Source organism: Oncorhynchus clarkii, chromosome 4, assembly GCF_045791955.1.
Source record: "Oncorhynchus clarkii lewisi isolate Uvic-CL-2024 chromosome 4, UVic_Ocla_1.0, whole genome shotgun sequence".
Taxonomy (NCBI): Eukaryota; Metazoa; Chordata; class Actinopteri; order Salmoniformes; family Salmonidae; genus Oncorhynchus; species Oncorhynchus clarkii.
Genome location: NC_092150.1, coordinates 2,100,881 through 2,126,355, shown reverse-complemented (window position 1 = coordinate 2,126,355; position 25,475 = coordinate 2,100,881). Strand labels below are relative to the sequence as shown.

The following is a 25,475-nucleotide window of genomic DNA, read 5'->3' as shown; positions in this document are numbered from 1 at the left end:
AAGCATTTGTGTAAGAGTATTGATAGCCTAGCATAGCATTAAGCCTAGCATTCAGCGTGCAACATTTTCACAAAAACAAGAAAAGCATTCAAATAAAATAATTTACCTTTGAAGAACTTCGGATGTTTTCAATGAGGAGACTCTCAGTTAGATAACAAATGTTCAGTTTTTCCAAAAATATTATTTTTGTAGGAGAAATCGGTCCGTTTTGTTCTTCACGTTTGGCTGAGAAAAAAAACAGAAAATTCAGTCATAACAACGCAACTTTTTTCCAAATTAACTCCATAATATCGACAGAAACATGGCAAACGTTGTTTTTCACATATCTATTCGATGATAAGTCACTCCTGGCAGTTTGGTTTCTCCTCTCTTCAAAATGAAAAAATGCGCGCACCTGGAGATTGCGCAATAGTTTCGACGGAGGACACCCAGCGGACACCTGGTAAATGTAGTCTCTTATGGTCAATTTTCCAATGATATGCCTACAAATACGTCACAATGCTGCAAACACCTTGGGGAAACGACAGAAAGTGTAGGCTCTCTCCTTGCGCATTCACAGCCATATAAGGAGACACAGCGCCTCAAAAATCTGGCTCAGTTCCTGTATGAAATTTCATCTTGGTTTCGCCTGTAGCATTAGTTCTGTGGCACTCACAGACAATATCTTTGCAGTTTTGGAAACGTCAGTGTTTTCTTTCCAAAGTCGAGCATCTTTTCGTGACAAAATATCTTGTTTAAAACGGGAATGTTTTTCATCCAAAAATGAAATACTGCCCCCAGAGTTTCATGAGGTTAAAAAGTTAGTAGCCCAGGGCTAGTAGAACCGACGGAGGCCGGTTGAAGGCACAGCGGATGGAGTATTCATCGGCAGACCAGTCGTGGTGGTGCGGCGGGGCGCCGTGTCGACAAAGGATCCAAGCCAGGTGATGAAAGAGGTATTGTAGTTTTAGTAATTTAGTTTTCTAGCCGGGAGATGCGCCTGGCTCACGGCTAACTGGTGCTAGTTTCGGGGCAGGACAGTTAGCCACTATAGCCACTCGGTCGCAGCGGTGATCCAGTGCCAAGGTCCAGAGCTTACGGCAAGGATCTGGTGGAGTAGTGTGTTCTAGCCGTGTTTGGGTGGAGTCCGGGTGAACAACTGAGCAGGCCGGGAGGTAGGCCTCAGGGATAGCTTCGGTACTGGGTAACTCGTGGGTGCTAGCTAGCTGTGAAGATCGGGAGTAATGGTCCAGGGATTACGGCAGGAATCCGGCATTGTAGTGGCGAGACAGTCCGTTACTGATAGGCTGGCGAGTATTATCCAGGCTAAAACGTTTTTTTTTAAAGGGCTGGTGTCTGTGCAGAAAAGGTAAAGGTCGCTAGCAGTGGCTAACAATGACTAAATAGCTTGTAGCTAATTAGCTGGTTAGCTTCTGATGGCTAAGTGGTTCTTGCTATAAGGTCTAAAAAATTAAAAATAATAGCGGTTCTGTATCATCCTACAATGTGATTTTCTGGATGTTTTTCTCTCATTTTGTCTATCATAGTTGAAGTGTACCTATGATGAAAATTACAGGCCTCTCTCATATTTTTAAGTGGGAGAACTTGCACAATTGGTGGCTGACTAAATACTTTTTTGCCCCACTGTATATGTTGAAGAGGGTGGGGCTCAAGCTGCATCCCTGTCTCACCCCACAACCCCGTGGAAATAAATATGTGTATTTATTGACAATTTTAACTGCACACTTGTTGTTTTGTGTACAATGATTTTATAATATGGTATGTCCCCAAAAACTGTTTTCCATCAATTTATATAGCAGACCCTCATGCCAAATTGAGTCAATCTTTTTCATTTTGTTTTGCATGAACAAAACTTTGCTTTTGTTTTGTTTGTTGGTCAATTAGGGTGTGCAAGGTGTAGACATGGTCTGTCGTACCTATTTTGGTAAGAAGACAATTTCACATTTGCTCAGGACATTGTTTTCGCTGAGGAAATGTTGGAGTCTGCTGTTGATGTTACTGCAGAAGATGCCACTGTAGTTATTGGGGTCAGATTTGTCTCCACTTTTGTGGATTGAGGTGATCAAATGCTGGGGAAGATGCCAGAGCTGAGGATAATGTTGAAAAGTTTAACCTTTCTAGCGTGGAACCCCTCGACAACATTCTGCTGAAAAGGCAGCGCGCGAAATTGTAAAATATTTTTGGGAAATGTGTAAATTTCACACATTAAAGTGGGGATTCTATTGTGGGGATATACAGTGGCTTGCGAAAGTATTCATCCCCTTGGCATTTTTCCTATTTTGTTGCCTTACAACCTGGAATTAAAATAGATTTTTCAGGGGGGGGGGGTTGTATCATTTGATTTACACAACATGCCTACCACTTTGAAGATGCAACATATTTTATTATTGTGAAACAAACAGGAAATAAGACAAAGAAAATGAAAACTTGAACGTGCGTAACTATTCACCCCCCCAAAGTCAATACTTTGTAGAGACACCTCGTCTCTTGGGGTATGTCTCTATAAGCTTGACACATCTAGCCACTGGGATTTTTGCCCATTCTTCAAGACAAAACTGCTCCAGCTCTTTCAAGTTGGATGGGTTCCGCTGGTGTACAGCAATCTTTAAGTCATACCACAGATTCTCAATTGGATTTAGGTCTGGGCTTTGACTAGAGGTTTCCCCTTAAACCACTCGAGTGTTGCTTTAGCAGTATGCTTAGGGTCATTGTCCTGCTGGAAGGTGAACCTCCGTCCCAGTCTCAAATCTCTGGAAGACTGAAACAGGTTTCCCTCAAGAATTTCGCTGTATTTAGCACCATCCATCATTGCTTCAATTCTAACCAGTTTTCCAGTCCCTGCCGATGAAAAACACCGGATGGTGTTCTCAGGGTGACGAGAGGTGTTGAATTTGCGCAAGACATAGCATTTTCCTTGATGGCCAAAAAGCTCAATTTTAGTCGTATCTGACCAGTGTACCTTCTTCCATATGTTTGGGGAGTCTCCCACATGCCTTTTGGCGAACACCAAACATGTTTGCTAATTTCTTTCTGTTCTTTCCTGTTTGGGCTAGGGGGCAGCATTTTCACTTTTGGATGAAAGGTGTGCCCAGAGTAAACTGCCTCCTACTCTTTCCCAGATGGGAATATATGCATATTATTATTACTGGTGGATAGAAAACACTCTGAAGTTTCTAAAACTGTTTGAATTATGTCTGTGAGTATAACAGAACTCACATGGCAGACGAAAACCTGAGAAGAAATCCAAACAGGATGTGAGAACTCGATTTTGAAAACAGTGCCATTTGAAGTCCATTTTAGATATGGATGTGCATGCACTTCCTAGGGCTTCCACAAGATGTCACCATCTTTTGATTCTGGTTGTATGATTCTACTGTAAAGGAGGGGCTCAAAATAGCTCTTTGAGTGACTGGTCTGGCAGAAAGCCTAGGTCTCATTGCGCGCCGTCACGAGAGAGTGTTCTTCCGTTCCAATGCGTTTCTTCAGACAATGAAATTCTCCGGTTGGAACTTTATTGCTGATTAATGTTTGTTCTGGAGGAATTGCTCGTGCTTTTTGAGGATTGAATGCTGGGCTGAACAAGCTAACAACAAGTGGCTAAATGATGGGCTTTATGGAACTTCATGGAACAAATCAGTCATTTATTGTCGAACTGGGATTCCTGGAACTGCCTTCTGATGGAGATAATCAAAGGTAAGTGTATATTTATAGTGTTTTTTGTAGCTTCTGTTTATGCCAAAATTGCGGCTATTTCTTTGGCTAATTTGGGTTCTGAGCGCTGTTCTCAGATTATTCTTTTTCCGTAAAGTTTTTTTGAAATCAGACACAGCGGTTGCATAGAGGAGAAGTCGTTTATCTTTAATTCTGTGAATAACACTTGTATCTTTTATCAATGTTTATTGTGTGTATTTCTGCAAAAGCACCAGATGTTTTGGAATCAAAACATTACTACACAGATTTTATATATATATATATGCACATTATCGAACAAAACACACAATACATGTATAACATGATGCTCTATGAGTGTCATCTGATGAAGATAATCAAAGGTTAGTGATTCATTTTATCCATATTTCTGCTTTTGTGACTATCTTTGGCTGTGAAAAATGGCTGTGTGTTTTTGGATTTGGTGGTGATCTAACATAAATATATGTTGTGTTTTCCCTGTAAAACATTTTAAAATTCGGACACGATGGGTAGATTAACAAGATGTTTATCTTTTCATTTGCTGTATTGGACTTGTTAATGTGTGAAAGTAAAATATTTCTAAAAAATATTTTTTGAATTTCCCACGCCACCTTTTCAGCTGAATGGGAGGGGGTGTTCCCTTTGAGTTTCCCACATGCCTTTTGGCGAACACTTTAAGCAATGGCTTTTTTCTGGCCACCCTTCCGTAAAGCCCTGTGGAGTGTACGGCTTAAAGTGGTCCTATGGACAGATTCTCCAATCTCCGCTGTGGAGCTTTGCAGCTCCTTCAGGGTTGTCTTTGGTCTCTTTGTTTCCTCTCTGATTAATGCCCTACTTGCCTGGTCTGTGAGTTTTGGTGGGCGGCCCTCTCTTTAATGGTGCTCAGTGGGATGTTCAAAGTTTCATATATTTTTTTTATAACCCAACCCTGATCTGTACTTCTCCACAACTTTGTCCCTGACCTGTTTGGAGAGCTTCTTGGACTTCATAGTACCACTTGCTTAGTGGTGTTGCAGAGTCTGGGACCTTTCAGAACAGGTGTATACATACTGAGATCATGTGACAGATCACACAGGATTGCACACAGGAGGACATTTTCTGTTGAGATTATTACCTTATTAATTTCTAGCCAGCTGTGACATAGGTCTGCTTTATATCAAATTAGCATACCCCCTGAGTCTCTTCCCTGTGTCACACCTGGTAGTTTAGTGGATGGGAACTACCAGCTCTTTAACCTAGAAGGCAACCAGTGGGTCCATCTCTCTCTCTCTCTCTCTCTCTCTCTCTCTCTCTCTCTCTCTCTCCCCCTTTCTCTCGTTCTCTCTATTCCCATTCTCTCTCTCTCTCTCTCTTTCTCTGTCTCTCTCTCTCTCTCTCTCTCATTCTCTCTATTCCCATTTTCTCTCTCTCTTTACTACTCTCTTGATCTCTCTAACTCAAACAACTCACATGAGTTATATATCACTCAATGGCAAAGACTGGAATCAGATGGTTTAAAGCATCATGCCATGAAAAATAATATACTTTATCCACCATAGTACGTAGTCTGTCATAGTGTGTTTAGCCCACTTTACATAAGACACTAAGGGTGTCTGGTATTGGTTAAAATCAGGAAGGCCTATGACTGATGGGTGTGTGTTTGAAGCGTGTGTGTGTGTGTGTGTGTGTGTGTGTGTGTGTGTGTGTGTGTGTGTGTGTGTGTGTCCTGTTGACTGAGTCTCTGCCTGGCTGTATGTCACTGTCAGTTTGTGAGTGCAGGTGTAGTCCTGGTGTAGGTCTCATAGCACACAGCATAGCCGTCAGCTCACACACAGACACACAGTGGCATCTACTGGTCTTCCAACGGTACTGATTCAGACAGACACCGTGACATCTACTGGCAGTCCAATGGTACTGCAGCAGACAGACACACAGTGACATCTACTGGCAGTCTAATGGTACTGCAGCAGACAGACACAGTGACATCTACTGGCAGTCTAATGGTACTGCAGTGTGTATACAGTATAGTAATCCTGTGGGATGAAAATATTGCACAAAGATTGCATATTAGTCTTACTAGTATGTCACACATGGTATATTATATCATGTTCAATTATATTATATAACTGTGAAGGCACCATTGAATAAACTAAGGCCATTGTAAGAGCCTCATCAGTCACATATTTAAACAGGCATTTCTTCTTTTATTCATGAGGAATTCGATACACTGTGAACATTGTCTCTGATGTTGATGCCACAGCCTACCATGTTCCCTCTCCATTATAGTTCAGTCTTTACTGGGCTGCAGTGCCTTGTGACTTGTGTTTTTCTCTCTGGTTTTGGTGTTGTTCTCTCTGGTTTGGTGGTGTTCTCTGTGGTCTGGTGTTGTTCTCTGGTTTGGTGGTGTTCTCTGGGGTTTAGTGTTCTCTGGTTTGGTGGTGTTCTCTGGGGTTTAGTGTTCTCTGGTTTGGTGGTGTTCTCTGGGGTTTAGTGTTCTCTGGTTTGGTGTTGTTCTCTCTGGTTTGGTGGTGTTCTCTCTGGTTTGGTGTTGTTCTCTCTGGTTTGGTGTTGTTCTCTCTGGTTTGGTGGTGTTCTCTGGGGTTTGGTGTTGTTCTCTGGTTTGGTGTTGTTCTCTCTGGTTTGGTGTTGTTCTCTCTGGTTTGGTGTTGTTCTCTCTGGTTTGGTGTTGTTCTCTCTGGTTTGGTGTTCTCTGGTTTGGTGTTGTTCTCTCTGGTTTGGTGTTGTTCTCTCTGGTTTGGTGGTGTTCTCTCTGGTTTGGTGTTGTTCTCTCTGGTTTGGTGGTGTTGTTCTCTGGTTTGGTGTTGTTCTCTCTGGTTTGGTGTTGTTCTCTCTGGTTTGGTGTTGTTCTCTCTGGTTTGGTGTTGTTCTCTCTGGTTTGGTGGTGTTCTCTCTGGTTTGGTGTTCTCTGGTTTGGTGGTGTTCTCTCTGGTTTGGTGGTGTTGTTCTCTCTGGTTTGGTGTTGTTCTCTGGTTTGGTGTTGTTCTCTCTGGTTTGGTGGTGTTCTCTCTGGTTTGGTGTTCTCTGGTTTGGTGGTGTTGTTCTCTCTGGTTTGGTGTTGTTCTCTCTGGTTTGGTGTTGTTCTCTCTGGTTTGGTGGTGTTCTCTCTGGTTTGGTGTTCTCTGGTTTGGTGTTGTTCTCTCTGGTTTGGTGGTGTTCTCTCTGGTTTGGTGTTCTCTCTGGTTTGGTGGTGTTGTTCTCTCTGGTTTGGTGTTGTTCTCTGGTTTGGTGTTGTTCTCTCTGGTTTGGTGTTGTTCTCTCTGGTTTGGTGTTGTTTTCTCTGGTTTGGTGTTGTTCTCTCTGGTTTGGTGGTGTTCTCTCTGGTTTGGTGTTCTCTGGTTTGGTGTTGTTCTCTCTGGTTGGTGTTGTTCTCTCTGGTTTGGTGTTGTTCTCTCTTGTTTGGTGGTGTTGTTCTCTGGTTTGGTGGTGTTCTCTGTGGTTTGGTGGTGTTCTCTGGTTTGGTGGTGTTCTCTGGGGTTTGGTGGTGTTCTCTGGGGTTTGGTGTTGTTCTCTGGGGTTTGGTGTTCTCTGGTTTGGTGGTGTTCTCTGGGGTTTGGTGGTGTTCTCTCTGGTTTGGTGGTGTTCTCTCTTGTTTGGTGGTGGTGTTCTCTGTGGTTTGGTGGTGTTCTCTGGGGTTTGGTGGTGTTCTCTGGTTTGGTGTTGTTCTCTCTGGTTTGGTGTTGTTCTCTCTGGTTTGGTGGTGTTGTTCTCTGGTTTGGTGTTGTTCTCTCTGGTTTGGTGTTGTTCTCTCTGGTTTGGTGGTGTTCTCTCTGGTTTGGTGGTGTTCTCTCTGGTTTGGTGTTGTTCTCTCTGGTTTGGTGTTGTTCTCTGGTTTGGTGGTGTTCTCTGGGGTTTGGTGTTGTTCTCTGGGGTTTGGTGTTCTCTGGTTTGGTGTTGTTCTCTCTGGTTTGGTGTTGTTCTCTCTGGTTTGGTGTTGTTCTCTGGTTTGGTGTTGTTCTCTCTGGTTTGGTGGTGTTCTCTCTGGTTTGGTGGTGTTCTCTCTGGTTTGGTGTTGTTCTCTCTGGTTTGGTGTTGTTCTCTCTGGTTTGGTGTTGTTCTCTGGTTTGGTGTTGTTCTCTGGGGTTTGGTGGTGTTGTTCTCTCTGGTTTGGTGGTGTTGTTCTCTGGTTGGTGTTGTTCTCTCTGGTTTGGTGGTGTTCTCTCTGGTTTGGTGTTGTTCTCTCTGGTTTGGTGTTGTTCTCTGGTTTGGTGGTGTTCTCTCTGGTTTGGTGGTGTTGTTCTCTCTGGTTTGGTGGTGTTGTTCTCTGGTTGGTGTTGTTCTCTCTGGTTTGGTGGTGTTCTCTCTGGTTTGGTGTTGTTCTCTCTGGTTTGGTGGTGTTCTCTGGTTTGGTGTTGTTCTCTGGTTTGGTGGTGTTCTCTCTGGTTTGGTGGTGTTCTCTCTGGTTTGGTGTTGTTCTCTCTGGTTTGGTGGTGTTCTCTCTGGTTTGGTGGTGTTCTCTCTGGTTTGGTGTTCTCTGGTTTGGTGTTGTTCTCTGGTTTGGTGGTGTTCTCTCTGGTTTGGTGTTGTTCTCTTGTTTGGTGGTGTTCTCTCTGGTTTGGTGGTGTTGTTCTCTCTGGTTTGGTGGTGTTGTTCTCTGGTTGGTGTTGTTCTCTCTGGTTTGGTGGTGTTCTCTCTGGTTTGGTGGTGTTCTCTCTGGTTTGGTGGTGTTGTTCTCTCTGGTTTGGTGTTGTTCTCTGGTTTGGTGTTCTCTCTGGTTTGGTGGTGTTCTCTCTGGTTTGGTGTTGTTCTCTCTGGTTTGGTGGTGGTGTTCTCTGTGGTTTGGTGTTGTTCTCTGGTTTGGTGGTGTTCTCTCTGGTTTGGTGGTTATCGGGTACGTGTAATGAAGCAATGTTAATGTCTGTTGAATCTCACCCAGTGTTGTATGATGCATTATGATGAGTGAGCTCTTTTCCTGCATTATGATTTGTTGGATCAGTCACACTGATGCTGACTATCTCTCTGTCTGTCTGACTATCTCTCTGTCTGACTATCTTTATGTCTGACTCTCTCTGTCTGACTATTTATCTGATGCTGACTATCTCCCTGTCTCTCTGGTGCTGACTATCTCTCTGTCTGACTTTCCCCCCCTCTCTCTTCCTCATCTCTACCCTCTCTAATTCCCCCACTTTTCTCTGTCTATCTGTCTGACTGTCTCTATGTCTGACTATTTATCTGTGTCTGACTATTCATCTGTGTCTGACTATCTCTCAATTTCTGTCTATCTCTCAATTTCTGTCTATCTCTCTGATGCTGACTATCTCTCTGATGCTGACTATCTCTCTGATGCTGACAACCTCTTTGATGCTGACTATCTCTCTGATGCTGACTATCTCTCTGTCTGACTATCTCACTGATGCTGACTACCTCTTTGTCTGACTATCTCACTGATGCTGACTACCTCTTTGTCTTACTATCTCTCTGATGCTGACTATCTCTCTGATGCTGACTACCTCTTTGATGCTGACTATCTCTCTGTCTGACTATCTCACTGATGCTGACTACCTCTTTGTCTGACTATCTCACTGATGCTGACTACCTCTTTGTCTTACTATCTCTCTGATGCTGACTATCTCTCTGATGCTGACAACCTCTTTGATGCTGACTATCTCTCTGATGCTGACTATCTCTCTGATGCTGACTATCTCTCTGTCTTACTATCTCTCTGATGCTGACTATCTCTCTGATGCTGACTATCTCTCTGTCTGTCTCTCTGTCTGACTATTTCTCTGTCTGGCTATCTCTCTGTCTCTCCCTCACTCACTCCCTCCCTAACCCTTCTCTTTCTCTCTCTCTCTCCCTCACCATCACTCACTCCCCCCTCTATCTGCGTCTCTCACTCCCTCATCCCTCCTCTTACTCCCCTCACCAGGTTGTCCATTAGGGTTCTATGGTAGAGACTGTACTGAGGTGTGTCGCTGTCAGAATGGCGGAAACTGTGATCACATGACAGGACAGTGTGCCTGTCTCACCGGCTTCATTGGGACCAGCTGTGAACAGAGTGAGTGGAACAACATTTATACATGTCTCCTTAATCTCTTAGGGGGCTTTTGGTGCTGGTCCCCATTGCAACTGAATGCATCAGGAAATGAATTGACCAATCAGTCTCTTACTCTGTTTCCTCCTGTATCTCAGAATAACTTTGGTAAAGAACTCGGCTCGCTGAGTAGTTCCATCATGTGCTCTGTGTCAGTGAATGAGTGAGTGAGTGCCCTTAGTTCCATCATGTGCTCTGTGTCAGTGAATGAGTGAGTTCCCTTAGTTCCATCATGTGCTCTGTGTCAGTGAATGAGTGAGTGCCCTTAGTTCCATCATGTGCTCTGTGTCAGTGAATGAGTGAGTGCCCTTACTTGTATCATGTGCTCTGTGTCAATGAATGAGTGAGTAACCTTTCTTCCATCATGTGCTCTGTATCAGTGAATGAGTGAGTGCCCATACTGCTCTACCATTCTAGTGCACTACCCATTCTCCTACTCTGTCACTACTTTTAGGGATTTCTTTGTGTTCCTCTCCCCCTCTCAGAGTGTCCCCCTGGTACGTTTGGTTACGGCTGCCAGCAGCTGTGTGACTGTATGAACAACGCCACCTGTGACTATGTGACTGGAACCTGTTACTGCAGCATCGGATACAAAGGCATCCGCTGTGACCAAGGTGAGGAGAATGGACATACTACCCAGCAAACCCTGGAACATTCCCAGAACATTAGATTCCCATTTAAGTTCTAGCTAGGGTTTTTTATTTATTTTATATATCTCACATTAGGATATTAACATTCTAAAAACATTCAGATAATGTTTTTTTGATCAAATCTATTTATTGCAACAACAACAAAAAACCTTTGATTTTAGATGAGTTTATTAGTCAGTGCACCGGGTCGGCGATGTAGTCACAGGTCACAGGTTACAGTCTCCGAGCTCCAACAGTGCAGGTATAAACCTGCACATTTTTGTAGGAGCTCGAGGGAAGGTTACCATGTTCTTCAGCGCCATCTTGCTAGAGGTTCGTTCACCTGATGATACAAGAATTTTCCCAGAACAAATTTGACACAACCTAATTACATGTTTTGGGAACCTTTAAAGAACAGACACAACCTAATTACATGTTCTGGTAACCTTTAAAGGACAAACACAACCTAATTACATGTTCTGGGAACCTTTAAAGAACAAACACAACCTAATTACATGTTCTGGGAACCTTTAAAGGACAAACACAACCTAATGAAACATTCTGGGAACCTTTAAAGAACAGACACAACCTAATTACATGTTCTGGGGACCTTTAAAGAACAGACACAACCTAATTACATGTTCTGGGAACCTTGAAAGGACAAACACAACCTAATGAAACATTCTGGGAACCTTTAAAGAACAGACACAACCTAATTACATGTTCTGGGAACCTTTAAAGAACAGACACAACCTAATTACATGTTCTGGGAACCTTTAAAGAACAGACACAACCTAATTACATGTTCTGGGAACCTTTAAAGAACAAACACAACCTAATTACATGTTCTGGGAACCTTTAAAGAACAGACATAACCTAATTACATGTTCTGTGAACCTTTAAAGGACAAACACAACCTAATTACATGTTCTGGGAACCTTTAAAGGACAAACACAACCTAATTACATGTTCTGGGAACCTTTAAAGAACAGACACAACCTAATTACATGTTCTGTGAACCTTTAAAGGACAAACACAACCTAATTACATGTTCTGGGAACCTTTAAAGGACAGACACAACCTAATTACATGTTCTGGGAACCTTTAAAGAACAGACACAACCTAATTACATGTTCTGGGAACCTTTAAAGAACAGACACAACCTAATTACATGTTCTGGGAACCTTTAAAGAACAGACACAACCTAATTACATGTTCTGGGAACCTTTAAAGGACAAACACAACCTAATTACATGTTCTGGGAACCTTTAAAGAACAAACACAACCTAATTACATGTTCTGGGAACCTTTAAAGAACAAACACAACCTAATTACATGTTCTGGGAACCTTTAAAGAACAAACACAACCTAATTACATGTTCTGGGAACCTTTAAAGAACAAACACAACCTAATTACATGTTCTGGGAACCTTTAAAGAACAAACACAACCTAATTACATGTTCTGGGAACCTTTAAAGGACAAACACAACCTAATTACATGTTCTGGGAACCTTTAAAGAACAAACACAACCTAATTACATGTTCTGGGAACCTTTAAAGAACAAACACAACCTAATTACATGTTCTGGGAACCTTTAAAGAACAAACACAACCTAATTACATGTTCTGGGAAGCTTTAAAGAACAGATAAAATGTGTTCTGGGAACCTTTAAAGAACAAACACAACCTAATTACATGTTCTGGGGAACCTTTAAAGAACAAACACAACCTAATTACATGTTCTGGGAACCTTTAAAGAACAAACACAACCTAATTACATGTTCTGGGAACCTTTAAAGAACAGATAAAATGTGTTCTGGGAACCTTTAAAGAACAAACACAACCTAATTACATGTTCTGGGAACCTTTAAAGAACAAACACAACCTAATTACATGTTCTGGGAACCTTTAAAGAACAGATTAAATGTGTTCTGGGAACCTTTAAAGAACAAACACAACCTAATAACATGTTCTGGGAACCTTTAAAGAACAAACACAACCTAATTACATGTTCTGGGAAGCTTTAAAGAACAGATAAAATGTGTTCTGGGAACCTTTAAAGAACAAACACAACCTAATTACATGTTCTGGGAACCTTTAAAGAACAAACACAACCTAATTACATGTTCTGGGAACCTTTAAAGAACAAACACAACCTAATTACATGTTCTGGGAAGCTTTAAAGAACAGACACAACCTAATTACATGTTCTGGGAACCTTTAAAGAACAGACACAACCTAATTACATGTTCTGGGAACCTTTAAAGGACAAACACAACCTAATTACATGTTCTGGGAACCTTTAAAGAACAAACACAACCTAATTACATGTTCTGGGAAGCTTTAAAGAACAGATAAAATGTGTTCTGGGAACCTTTAAAGAACAAACACAACCTAATTACATGTTCTGGGGAACCTTTAAAGAACAAACACAACCTAATTACATGTTCTGGGAACCTTTAAAGAACAAACACAACCTAATTACATGTTCTGGGAACCTTTAAAGAACAGATAAAATGTGTTCTGGGAACCTTTAAAGAACAAACACAACCTAATTACATGTTCTGGGAACCTTTAAAGAACAAACACAACCTAATTACATGTTCTGGGAACCTTTAAAGAACAGATAAAATGTGTTCTGGGAACCTTTAAAGAACAAACACAACCTAATTACATGTTCTGGGAACCTTTAAAGAACAAACACAACCTAATTACATGTTCTGGGAAGCTTTAAAGAACAGATAAAATGTGTTCTGGGAACCTTTAAAGAACAAACACAACCTAATTACATGTTCTGGGAACCTTTAAAGAACAAACACAACCTAATTACATGTTCTGGGAAGCTTTAAAGAACAGATAAAATGTGTTCTGGGAACCTTTAAAGAACAAACACAACCTAATTACATGTTCTGGGAACCTTTAAAGAACAAACACAACCTAATTACATGTTCTGGGAACCTTTAAAGAACAAACACAACCTAATTACATGTTCTGGGAAGCTTTAAAGAACAGATAAAATGTGTTCTGGGAACCTTTAAAGAACAGATAAAATGTGTTCTGGGAACGTTCTTGTAACATCAGGTGAATGTTTTTCTTCTTCTAAAATAAACATTGTTGAATCATCCGGACAACTGGACAGTTTGTTGTTGTTGTGAGAACATTTGCTGTGATCTAACAAATGTTCTGGGAACATTCACAGAACCAATTTTGGTTTGCTGGGTAATCTCTCTGTCTTTCTATCTCTGTCTCTCTGTCCCTCGTTCAAGCTGGATCGCTTTATCTTTCTCTGTCTCTTTCTCTCTCAAACAAACACACTTTTTAACCTCCCCCTTGTCTGTGTGTGTGTTCCTCTCCCCAGCTGCTCTGATGATGGAGGAGTTGAACCCTTACACTAAGATCAGTCCAGCGCGGGGAGGTTCAGAGCACCAGTCAGCTGGGGCTGTGATGGGCATCATCTTCCTCCTCCTCCTCATCATGATGGCTATGCTCAGCCTGTTTGTCTGGTTCCGACAGAGACAGAAGGACAAGGGACACCACATGCAGCCTAGTGTGGCATATACACCTGGCCTGAGGATAACACACACCGACTATTCTGGTGAGTTGACCCCTGACCCCTAACCATAAACACCTGGCCTGAGGATAACACACACCGACTATTCTGGTGAGTTGACCCCTGACCCCTAACCCTAACCCCTGACTCTACCCCCTGACCCCTGACCCCTAATCCTGAACCCTTACCCTGACCATAACCCTAACTCCTAACCCTGTACACCTGGCCTGAGGATAACAAACACTGACTATTCTGGCGAGTTGACCCCTAACCCCTAACCATATACACCTGGCCTGAGGATAACACACACCGACTATTCTGGTGAGTTGACCCCTGACCCCTAACTCCTAACCCTATCCACCTGGCCTGAGGATAACACACACCGACTATTCTGGTGAGTTGACCCCTGACCCCTAACCCCTGACTCTACCCCCTGACCCCTAATCCTGAACCCTTACCCTGACTATAACCCTAACTCCTAACCATGTACACCTGGCCTGAGGATAACAAACACCGACTATTCTGGTGAGTTGACCCCTGACCCCTGACCCCTAACCATATACACCTGGCCTGAGGATAACACACACCGACTATTCTGGTTAGTTGACCCCTGACCCCTAACCCTAACCCCTGACTCTACCCCCTGACCCCTAATCCTGAACCCTTACCCTGACCATAACCCTAACTCCTAACGCTGTACACCTGGCCTGAGGATAACAAACACCGACTATTCTGGTGAGTTGACCCCTGACCCCTAACCCTAACCCCTGACTCTACCCCCTGACCCCTAATCCTGAACCCTTACCTTGACCATAACCCTAACTCCTAACACTGTACACCTGGCTGGAGGCTAACACACACAGACTATTCTGGTGCATTGACTCTGTCTCTAACCCTAACTCAAACCCTAACCCTGACCCCTAACCCTAACCCTGACCTCTAACGCTAACCCTAACTCTGACCCCTAACTCTAACCCTGACCCCTAACCCTAACCCTGACTCCTAACCCTACCCCTAACTCTGACCCCTAACCCCTTAACTCTAACCCTAACTCTGACCCCTAACTCTGACCCCTAACCCTAACCCTGACCCCTAACTCTAACCCCTAACTCTGACCCCTAACTCTAACCCTGACCCCTAACTCTAGGCCTGACCCTTAACCCTGACACCTAACCCTAATTCTGACCCTGACCTCTAACTCTGACCCTGACCACGAACTCTGACCCCTAACTCTGCCCCTGCACCTGACCACTAACTCTGACCCCTAACCCTAACCCTGACACCTAAACCCTAATTCTGACCCTGACCACTAACTCCGACCCTGACCAATAACTCTGACCCTGACCCCTAACTCTGACATTGCCCCTAACTCTGAGCCTGACCCCTAACTCTGACCTCTGACCCTGATCCCTAACTCTGACCCCTAAATCTAACCCTGACCACTAACTCTGACCCTGACCCCTAACTCTGACCCTGCCCCGAACTCTGACCCTGACCCCTAACTCTGACCTCTGACCCTGACCCCTAACTCTAACCCTGACCCCTAACTCTGACCCTGACCACTAACTCTGACCCTGACCCCTAACTCTGACCCTGCCCCTAACCCTGACCCCTAACTCTGACCTCTGACCCTGACCCCTAACTCTGACCCCTAACTCTAACCCTGACCCCTAATCCTGAACCCTTACCCTGACCATAACCCTAACTCCTAACCCTGTACACCTGGCCTGAGGATAACAAACACTGACTATTCTGGCGAGTTGACCCCTAACCCCTAACCCCTAACCATATACACCTGGCCTGAGGATAACACACACCTACTATTCTGGTGAGTTGACCCCTGACCCCTAACCCCTAACCCTATCCACCTGGCCTGAGGATAACACACACCGACTATTCTGGTGAGTTGACCCCTGACCCCTAACCCCTGACTCTACCCCCTGACCCCTAATCCTGAACCCTTACCCTGACCATAACCCTAACTCCTAACGCTGTACACCTGGCCTGAGGATAACACACACCGAATTATTCTGGTGAGTTGACCCCTGACCCCTAACCCTAACCCCTGACTCTACCCCCTGACCCCTAATCCTGAACCCTTACCTTGACCATAACCCTAACTCCTAACCCTGTACACCTGGCTGGAGGCTAACACACACAGACTATTCTGGTGCATTGACTCTGTCTCTAACCCTAACTCAAACCCTAACCCTGACCCCTAACCCTAACCCTGACCTCTAACGCTAACCCTAACTCTGACCCCTAACTCTAACCCTGACCCCTAACCCTAACCCTGACCCCTAACCCTACCCCTAACTCTGACCCCTAACCCCTTAACTCTAACCCTAACTCTGACCCCTAACTCTGACCCCTAACCCTAACTCTGACCCATAACCCTGACCCCTAACCCTGACCCCTAACTCTGACCCCTAACTCTGACCCCTAACTCTAACCCTGACCCCTAACTCTAGGCCTGACCCTTAACCCTGACACCTAACCCTAATTCTGACCCTGACCCCTAACTCTGACCCTGACCACAAACTCTGACCCCTAACTCTGCCCCTGCACCTGACCACTAACTCTGACCCCTAACCCTAACCCTGACACCTAAACCCTAATTCTGACCCTGACCACTAACTCCGACCCTGACCAATAACTCTGACCCTGACCCCTAACTCTGACATTGCCCCTAACTCTGAGCCTGACCCCTAACTCTGACCTCTGACCCTGATCCCTAACTCTGACCCCTAAATCTAACCCTGACCACTAACTCTGACCCTGACCCCTAACTCTGACCCTGCCCCGAACTCTGACCCTGACCCCTAACTCTGACCTCTGACCCTGACCCCTAACTCTGACCCTGACCACTAACTCTGACCCTGACCCCTAACTCTGACCCTGCCCCTAACCCTGACCCCTAACTCTGACCTCTGACCCTGACCCCTAACTCTGACCCCTAACTCTAACCCTGACCCCTAATCCTGAACCCTTACCCTGACCATAACCCTAACTCCTAACCCTGTACACCTGGCCTGAGGATAACAAACACTGACTATTCTGGCGAGTTGACCCCTAACCCCTAACCCCTAACCATATACACCTGGCCTGAGGATAACACACACCTACAATTCTGGTGAGTTGACCCCTGACCCCTAACCCCTAACCCTATCCACCAGGCCTGAGGATAACACACACCGACTATTCTGGTGAGTTGACCCCTGACCCCTAACCCCTGACTCTACCCCCTGACCCCTAATCCTGAACCCTTACCCTGACCATAACCCTAACTCCTAACGCTGTACACCTGGCCTGAGGATAACAAACACCGACTATTCTGGTGAGTTGACCCCTGACCCCTAACCCTAACCCCTGACTCTACCCCCTGACCCCTAATCCTGAACCCTTACCTTGACCATAACCCTAACTCCTAACCCTGTACACCTGGCTGGAGGGTAACACACACAGACTATTCTGGTGCATTGACTCTGTCTCTAACCCTGACCCCTAACTCTGACCTCTGACCCTGACCCCTAACTCTAACCCTGACCACTAACTCTGACCCTGACCCCTAACTCTGACCCTGCCCCTAACCCTGACCCCTAACTCTAACCCTGACCACTAACTCTAACCCTGACCCCTAACTCTAACACTGACCCCTAATTCTAACCCTGACCCCTAACTCTAACCCTAACCCTGACCCCTAACTCTAACCCTAACCCCAACCCTGACCCCTAACTCTAACCCTGACCCCTAACTCTAACCCTAACCCCTAACTCTGACCCTGACCCCTAACTCTAACCCTGACCCCTAACTCTAACCCCTAACTCTAACCCTGATCTCTAACCCTAACTCTAATCCTAACTCTAACCCTAACCCCTAACTCTAATCCTAACCCTGACCCCAAACCCTACACACCTGCACTCAGAATCATCAGCACTGACCACTCTCTCTCTCTCTCTCTCTGGTAAGCTACCCTGATCCATTTAATCTACAGATAAGAACCCTAAAAAAGTTGTAGTAATTATGTTGTCCATTCTCTCTCTCTCTCTCTCTCTCTCTCTGTCTCTCTGTCTCTCAGAGTGTGGCAGTACGGTAGCCATGCGTCCCTCCACCCTGGATGTGTCCCAGACTCTAACCCAGAGTGGTAGCAGCTTATCAGGAAGCTGTATCTCCAACCCCTCCTATCATACCGTGTCTGTACCTCAGTATAGCCTGGCCTCAACTATCACCACCAACCTGGATAGCACGTTCACTGTCGCGGTAGCACACACACTCACTCAAATGATAAAAGTGGTTTGAATCATGCATACAAAATGGAATACAGATGCTCAACGGAACACCATCATATCTCTACATACAGTGTTTTGCAAAAGTATTCATCCCCCTTGGTGTTTTTCCTATTTTGTTGCATAACAACCTGTCATTCAGATGGATTTTTATTTGGATTTCATGTAATGGACATAAACAAACTATTCCAAATTAGTGAAGTGAAATGAAAAAAGAAAATTTAAAAGTGGTGCGTGTATATGTCTTCACCCCCTTTGCTGTGAAGCCCCTAAATAAGATCTGGTGCAACCAATTACCTTCAGAAGTCACATAATTAGTTAAATAAAGTGCACCTGTGTGCAATCTAAGTGTCACATGATCTGGCACCACAACAAACCTGCAGAGAGAGGGCCGCCCACCAAAACTCACGGACCAGGCAAGGAGGGCATTAATCAGAGAGGCAACAAAGATAACCCTGAAGGAGCTGCAAAGCTCCACAACGGAGATTGGAGTATCTGTCCATAAGACCACTTTAAGCCGTACACTCCACAGAGCTGGGATTTACGGAAGACTGGACAGAAAAAAAGCCATTGCTTAAAGAAAAAAATAAGCAAACAAGTTTGGTGTTCGCCAAAAGGCATGTGGGAGACTCTACAAACATATGGAAGGAGGTACTCTGGTCAGATGAGACTAAAATGTAGCTTTTTGGCCATCAAGGAAAATGCTATTTCTGGCACAAACCCAACACCTCTAATCACCCCGAGAACACCATCCCCACAGTGAAGCATGGTGGTGGCAGCATCATGCTGTGGGGATGTTTTTCATCGGCAGGGAAACTGGGAACAGGTCGGAATTGAAGGAATGATAAGTGGCGCTATAAATACAGGGAAATTCTTGAGGGAAACCTGTTTCAGTCTTCCAGAGATTTGAGACTGGGATTGAGTATCTGTGGTATGACTTAAAGATTGCTGTACACCAGCGGAACCCATCCAACTTGAAGGAGCTGAATTTTTTTTTGCCTTGAAGAATAGGCAACAATCAGAGTGGCTAGATGTGCCAAGCTTATAGAGACATACTGTTGGTATTCCAAAAGGTCTCTGTTACATTTCAAATGGTCCTTTCGTTCGATAAAGTCCTTCTTTATATCCATAGAAACTCAGTTTAGCTGGCGCGCTTCAGTCAATAATCCACCCAGTTTCCCTCCATCAAAATGCATACAAAATGAATCTCATGCTTTACCAATAAACTTATCCAAACAAGTCAATCAACATTTATAATCCAACCTTAGCTACCCTAATACGCAAATAAACAATATAATTTCAAACAAACAAAAAGAACGCGTTCTCTCTCGTCCATGCGCATGGAAACACTACAGCCAAAATGGGAGCCACTTAGAAAAACTACAACTTCTCCCTCATTTAAAAAAGAAACCAGCCTGAACCTCTTTCTAAAGACTGTTGACATCTAGTGGAAGCCCTAGGAACTGCAAATAATAAAAGTGCCAGCCATTGAAAACAGTGGTAGGCAGATTTTTTTTTTTTGGGGGGGGGGGTTTGTCCTCGGGGGTTTGTCCTCGGGGTTTTGCCTGCCATTTCAGTTCTGTTATACTCACAGACATTATTGTAACAGTTTTAGAAACGTTAGAGTGTTTTTGTATCCAAATCTACCAATTAGCTCTCCTAGCTTCTGGGCCTGAGTAACAGTCAGTTTAGTTTGGGCACGCTATTGACTTTGGGAGGGAATGAATAGTTATGCAAGCTCAAGTTTTCTGTTTTTTTGTTGTCTTATTTCTTTTTTGTTTCACAATAAAAAATATGTTGCATCTTCAAAGTGGTAGGCATGTTGTGTAAATCAATTGATACAAACCCTTCCAAAAAACAATTTTAATTCCAGGTTGTAAGGCAACAAAATAGGAAAAATGCCACAGGGTGAATACTTTCGCAAGCCACTGTATATCATATATCTATATATACCATCATATATCTATATATACCATCATATATCTATATATACCTATAATTACCATCATATCTTTATATATACCATCATATATCTATATATACCTATATATACCATCATATATCTATATATACCATCATATCTATGTATACCTATTTACCATCATACCTATATACCATCATACCTATATACCATCATACCTATATACCATCATATTTATATACCATCATATATCAATATATCAAATATCTACAAATACCGTCATATCTCTATATATACTATATATCTATATATTCCATTATATATATCGAAATATGCCATCATATCTATTTACCATTATATATCAATACCTGCATATATCTCTATTCTATCTTGAATGTTCAGTACATTTGTGTCTTAGATTTGAATTAGCCCTATTGTTAATACAGTGTGTTTCCTCCATCAGTCCAGCTCCCTGAAAGGAGTCAGGAATGGATCAGAGTGGAGAGCCTACTGCAACCTCAACCACCTGGGTATGTCTCCTCCTCTCCTCTCTCCTCCTCTCTCCTCCTAACCCCTCACTCCTCCTCTCTCCTCCTCTCCTCTCTCCTCCTCTCCTCTCTCTCTAGCCCTACTGCAACCTCAACCACCTGGGTATGTCTCCCCCTCTCTCCTCCTCTCCCCTTTCTCCTCCTCTCTCCTCCTCTCCTCTCCTCTCTCTCCAACCCTACTGCAACCTCAACCACCTGGGTATGTCTCCTCCTCTCTCCTCCTAACCCCTCGCTCCTCCTCTCTCCTCCTCTCCTCTCTCTCTAACCCTAACCCTACTGCAACCTCAACCACCTGGGTATGTCTCCTCCTCTCTCCTCCTCCTCCTCTCCCCTTTCTCCTCCTCTCTCTCTCTCTAACCCTACTGCAACCTCATCCACCTGTGTATGTCTCCTCCTCTCTCCTCCTAACCCCTCGCTCCTCCTCCTCCTCTCCTCTCTCTCTAACCCTAACCCTACTGCAACCTCAACCACCTGGGTATGTCTCCTCTTCTCTCCTCCTCTCTCCTCCTCTCCTCTCTCTCTAACCCTACTGCAACCTCAACCACCTGGGTATGGCTCCTCCACTCTCCTCCTAACCCCTCGCTCCTCCTCTCCTCTCTCTCTAACCCGAACCCTACTGCAACCTCAACCACCTGGGTATGGCTCCTCTCCTCTCTCTCCTTCTCTCTCCTCCTCTCCTCTCTCCTCCTCTTTCCTCATCCTCCTCCTCTCCCATTTCTCCTCCTCTCCCCTCTCTCTAACCCTAACCCTACTGCAACCTCAACCACCTGGGTATGTCTCCTCCTCTCTCCTCTCTTCTCCTCCTCCTCCTCTCCCCTTTCTCCTCCTCTCTCCTCTATCCTCCTCCTCAGTAATATACACAGTATTGCAGTAATGTACACAGTAATACAGTAATGTACACTCTGGACGGTTCTGACTTAAAATATGTGGACAACTACAAATACCTAGGTGTCTGGCTAGACCGTAAACTCTTCTTCCAAACTCACATTAAACATCTCCAATCATTAAATTAAAGAGAGAATCGGCTTCCTATTTCACAACAAAGCCTCCTTCACTCATGCTGCCAAACATACCCTCGTAAAACTGACTATCCTACCGATCCTTGACTTCGGCGATGTCATTTACAAAATAGCCTCAAACACTCTACTCAGCAAATTGGATGCAGTCTATCACAGTGCAATCCGTTTTGTCACCAAAGCCCCAATCACTACCCACCATTGCGACCTGTACGCTCTCTTTGGTTGGCCCTCGCTTCATACTCGTCGCCAAACCCACTGGCTCCAGGTCATCTACAAGTCTCTGCTAGGTAAAGCCACCGCCTTATCTCAGCTCACTGGTCACCATAGCAGCACCCACCTGTAGCACACGCTCCAGCAGGTATATCTCACTGGTCACCCCCAAAGCCAATTCTTCCTTCCAGTTCTCTGCTGCCAATGACTGGAAAGAACTACAAAAATCTCTGAAACTTGAAACACTTATCTCCCTGAATAGCTTTAAGCACCTGCTATCAGAGCAGCTCACAGATTACTGCACCGGTACATAGCCCATCTATAATTTAGCCCAAACAACTACCTCTTTCCCAACTGTATTTAATTTATTTATTTATTTTGCTCCTTTGCACCCCATTATTTCTATCTCTACTTTGCACATTCTTCCATTGCAAATCTACCATTCCAGTGTTTTACTTGCTATATTGTATCTACTTTGCCACCATGGCCTTTTTTGCCTTTACCTCCCTTATCTCACCTCATTTGCTCACATCGTATATAGACTTGTTTATACTGTATTATTGACTGTATGTTTGTTTTACTCCATGTGTAACTCGGTGTTGTATGTGTCGAACTGCTTTGCTTTATCTTGGCCAGGTCGCAATTGTAAATGAGAACTTGTTCTCAACTAGCCTTCCTGGTTAAATAAAGGTGAAATAAAAATAAATAAAATAAAAAATCCCCAAAACCAATTCCTCCTTTGGCCACCTTTCCTTCCAATTCTCTGCTGCAAATGACTGGAACGAATTGCAAAAATCACTGAAGCTGGAGACTCATATTTCCCTCACTAAATTTAAGCACCAGCTGTCAGAGCAGCTCACAGATCACTGCACCTGTACATAGCCCATCTGTAAATAGCCCATCTATCTACCTACCTCATCCCAATACTGTTATTTATTTAGCTCCTTTGCACCCCACACAGGCAGTGGCTCGGCTGGTTGTTGTCCTTGATGATCTTTTTGGCCTTCTTGTGACATCGGGTGGTGTAGGTGTCATGGACTTACTGTGTACATTTTTTATATTTTTATTTCCCCTTTATTTAATCTCCCTGCACATTCATTGTCTGCACATCCTACCATTCCAGTGTTTAATTTCTATATTGTAATTACTTCGCCACCATGGCCTATTTATTGCCCTACCTCCCTTATCTCACCTCATTTAAACACATCATATATAGACTTTTTCTATTGTTGTTATTGACTGTACGTTTGTTTATTCCATGTGTAACTCTGTGTTGTTGTATGTGTCGAACTGCTTTGCTTTATCTTGGCCAGGTCACAGTTGTAAATGAGAACTTGTTCTCAACTGGCCTACCTGGTTAAATAAAGGTGATATAAAATTAAATAAAACATGTACACAGTAAGTCCATGACACCTACACCACCCGATGTCACAGGAAGGCCAAAAAGATCATCAAGGACAACAACCAGCCGAGCCACTGCCTGTTCACCCCACTATCATCCAGAAGGCGAGGTCAGTACAGGTGCATCAAAGCTGGGACTGAGAGACTGAAAAACAGCTTCTATCTCAAGGCCATCAGACTGCAAAACAGCCATCACTAACTCAGAGAGGCTACTGCTGTCACGATCGTCGTATTGAGGACAGCGTGGTGTGAATGCATGATTTAATGAAAGACGGAAAAACCACAAATTACGCTCAAACAAACAAACTAGCAAGATGACCACGCCTGCTATCGAACCACTGTGCTAACATAACATAGACAATAACCCACGAACCCAAACTGGAAAATGGCAACCTGACTGGGATCCAATCCAGGCCACCATAGACATACAATATGTCTAGACCAGAAACACACACCTAGACATACAAAAAACCCTAGATGAGACAAAAACACACATAACACCCTCGTCACACCCTGACCTAACCAAAATATATAAAGAAAACAAAGAATACTCAGGTCAGGGCGTGACAGCCACATAGAGACCTAATCACTGGCCACTTTAATAAATGTATCACTAGTCACTTTAAATAATGCCACTTTAACAATGTGTACATATCTTACGTTACTCATCTCACATGTACAGTGCCTTGCGAAAGTATTCGGCCCACTTGAACTTTGCGACCTTTTGCCACATTTCAGGCTTCAAACATAAAGATATAAAACTGTATTTTTTGTGAAGAATCTTTAACAAGTGGGACACAATCATGAAGTGGAACGACATTTATTGGATATTTCAAACTTTTTTAACAGATCAAAAACTGAAAAATTGGGCGTGCAAAATTATTGATAACCATGTGTATGTGACCATTAACATCTGATAACCATGTGTATGTGACCATTAACATCTGATAACCATGTGTATGTGACCATTAACATCTGCTAACCATGTGTATGTGACCAATAACATCTGATAACCATGTGTATGTGACCAATAACATCTGATAACCATCTGTATGTGACCAATAACATCTGATAACCATGTGTATGTGACCAATAACATCTGCTAACCATGTGCATGTGACCAATAACATCTGCTAACCATGTGACCATTAACATCTGCTAACCATGTGTATGTGACCATTAACATCTGATAACCATGTGTATGTGAACAATAAAATTAGATTTGATTTGTTGCAGTAATGTAGTAATGTACACAGTCATGTAGTAATGTACACAATAATACAGTAATGTACACAGTCATGTAGTAATGTACACAATAATACAGTAATGTACACAGTAATGTAGTAATGTACACAGTCATGTAGTAATGTACACAGTCATGTAGTAATGTACACAGTAATGTAGTAATGTACACAGTCATGTAGTAATGTACACAGTAATGTAGTAATGTACACAATAATGTAGTAATGTACACAGTCATGTAGTAATGTACACAGTCATGTAGTAATGTACACAGTAATGTAGTAATGTACACAATAATACAGTAATGTACACAGTAATGTAGTAATGTACACAGTCATGTAGTAATGTACACAGTCATGTAGTAATGTACACAGTCATGTAGTAATGTACACAGTCATGTAGTAATGTACACAATAATACAGTAATGTACACAGTTATGTAGTAATGTACACAGTCATGTAGTAATGTACACAGTAAAGTGTTAAGGAGCTCTCAGTCAGGGGTATAGGAGCTCTCAGTCAGGGATATAGGAGCTCTTAGTCAGGGGTATAGGAGCTCTCAGTCAGGGATATAGGAGCTCTCAGTCAGGGGTATAGGAGCTCTCAGTCAGGGATATAGGAGCTCTCAGTCAGGGATATAGGAGCTCTCAGTCAGGGATATAGGAGCTCTCAGTCAGGAGTATAGGAGCTCTCAGTCAGGGGTATAGGAGCTCTCAGTCAGGGATATAGGAGCTCTCAGTCAGGGATATAGGAGCTCTCAGTCAGGGATATAGGAGCTCTCAGTCAGGGGTATAGGAGCTCTCAGTCAGGGGTATAGGAGCTCTCATAAGGCTCAGGCAGGACCAGATTCAGAGCTGAGATTAGCAAACGTGACTCTGACTTTTGTGTGGATCATTCATTGATGTCTAAAATTTGAGTTACCTCAGGCCCTAAACTAAACAATGGGGA

The 25,475-nt window shown here is 43.6% G+C and overlaps 1 protein-coding gene across 1 annotated transcript in view; it reads left to right on the top strand.

Moving 5' to 3' along the window:
- The window catches only part of LOC139407463 (multiple EGF-like-domains 11), a 265,679-nt gene that overhangs the window by 239,879 nt on the left and 325 nt on the right, over nt 1–25,475 (top strand). Inside the window, exons 15-19 of the mRNA XM_071151258.1 lie at nt 9,557–9,685; nt 10,207–10,335; nt 13,710–13,946; nt 17,980–18,161; nt 20,572–20,638. Coding sequence (XP_071007359.1) covers nt 9,557–9,685; nt 10,207–10,335; nt 13,710–13,946; nt 17,980–18,161; nt 20,572–20,638 — 744 coding nt within the window. The remainder of the gene's footprint in view (nt 1–9,556; nt 9,686–10,206; nt 10,336–13,709; nt 13,947–17,979; nt 18,162–20,571; nt 20,639–25,475) is intronic.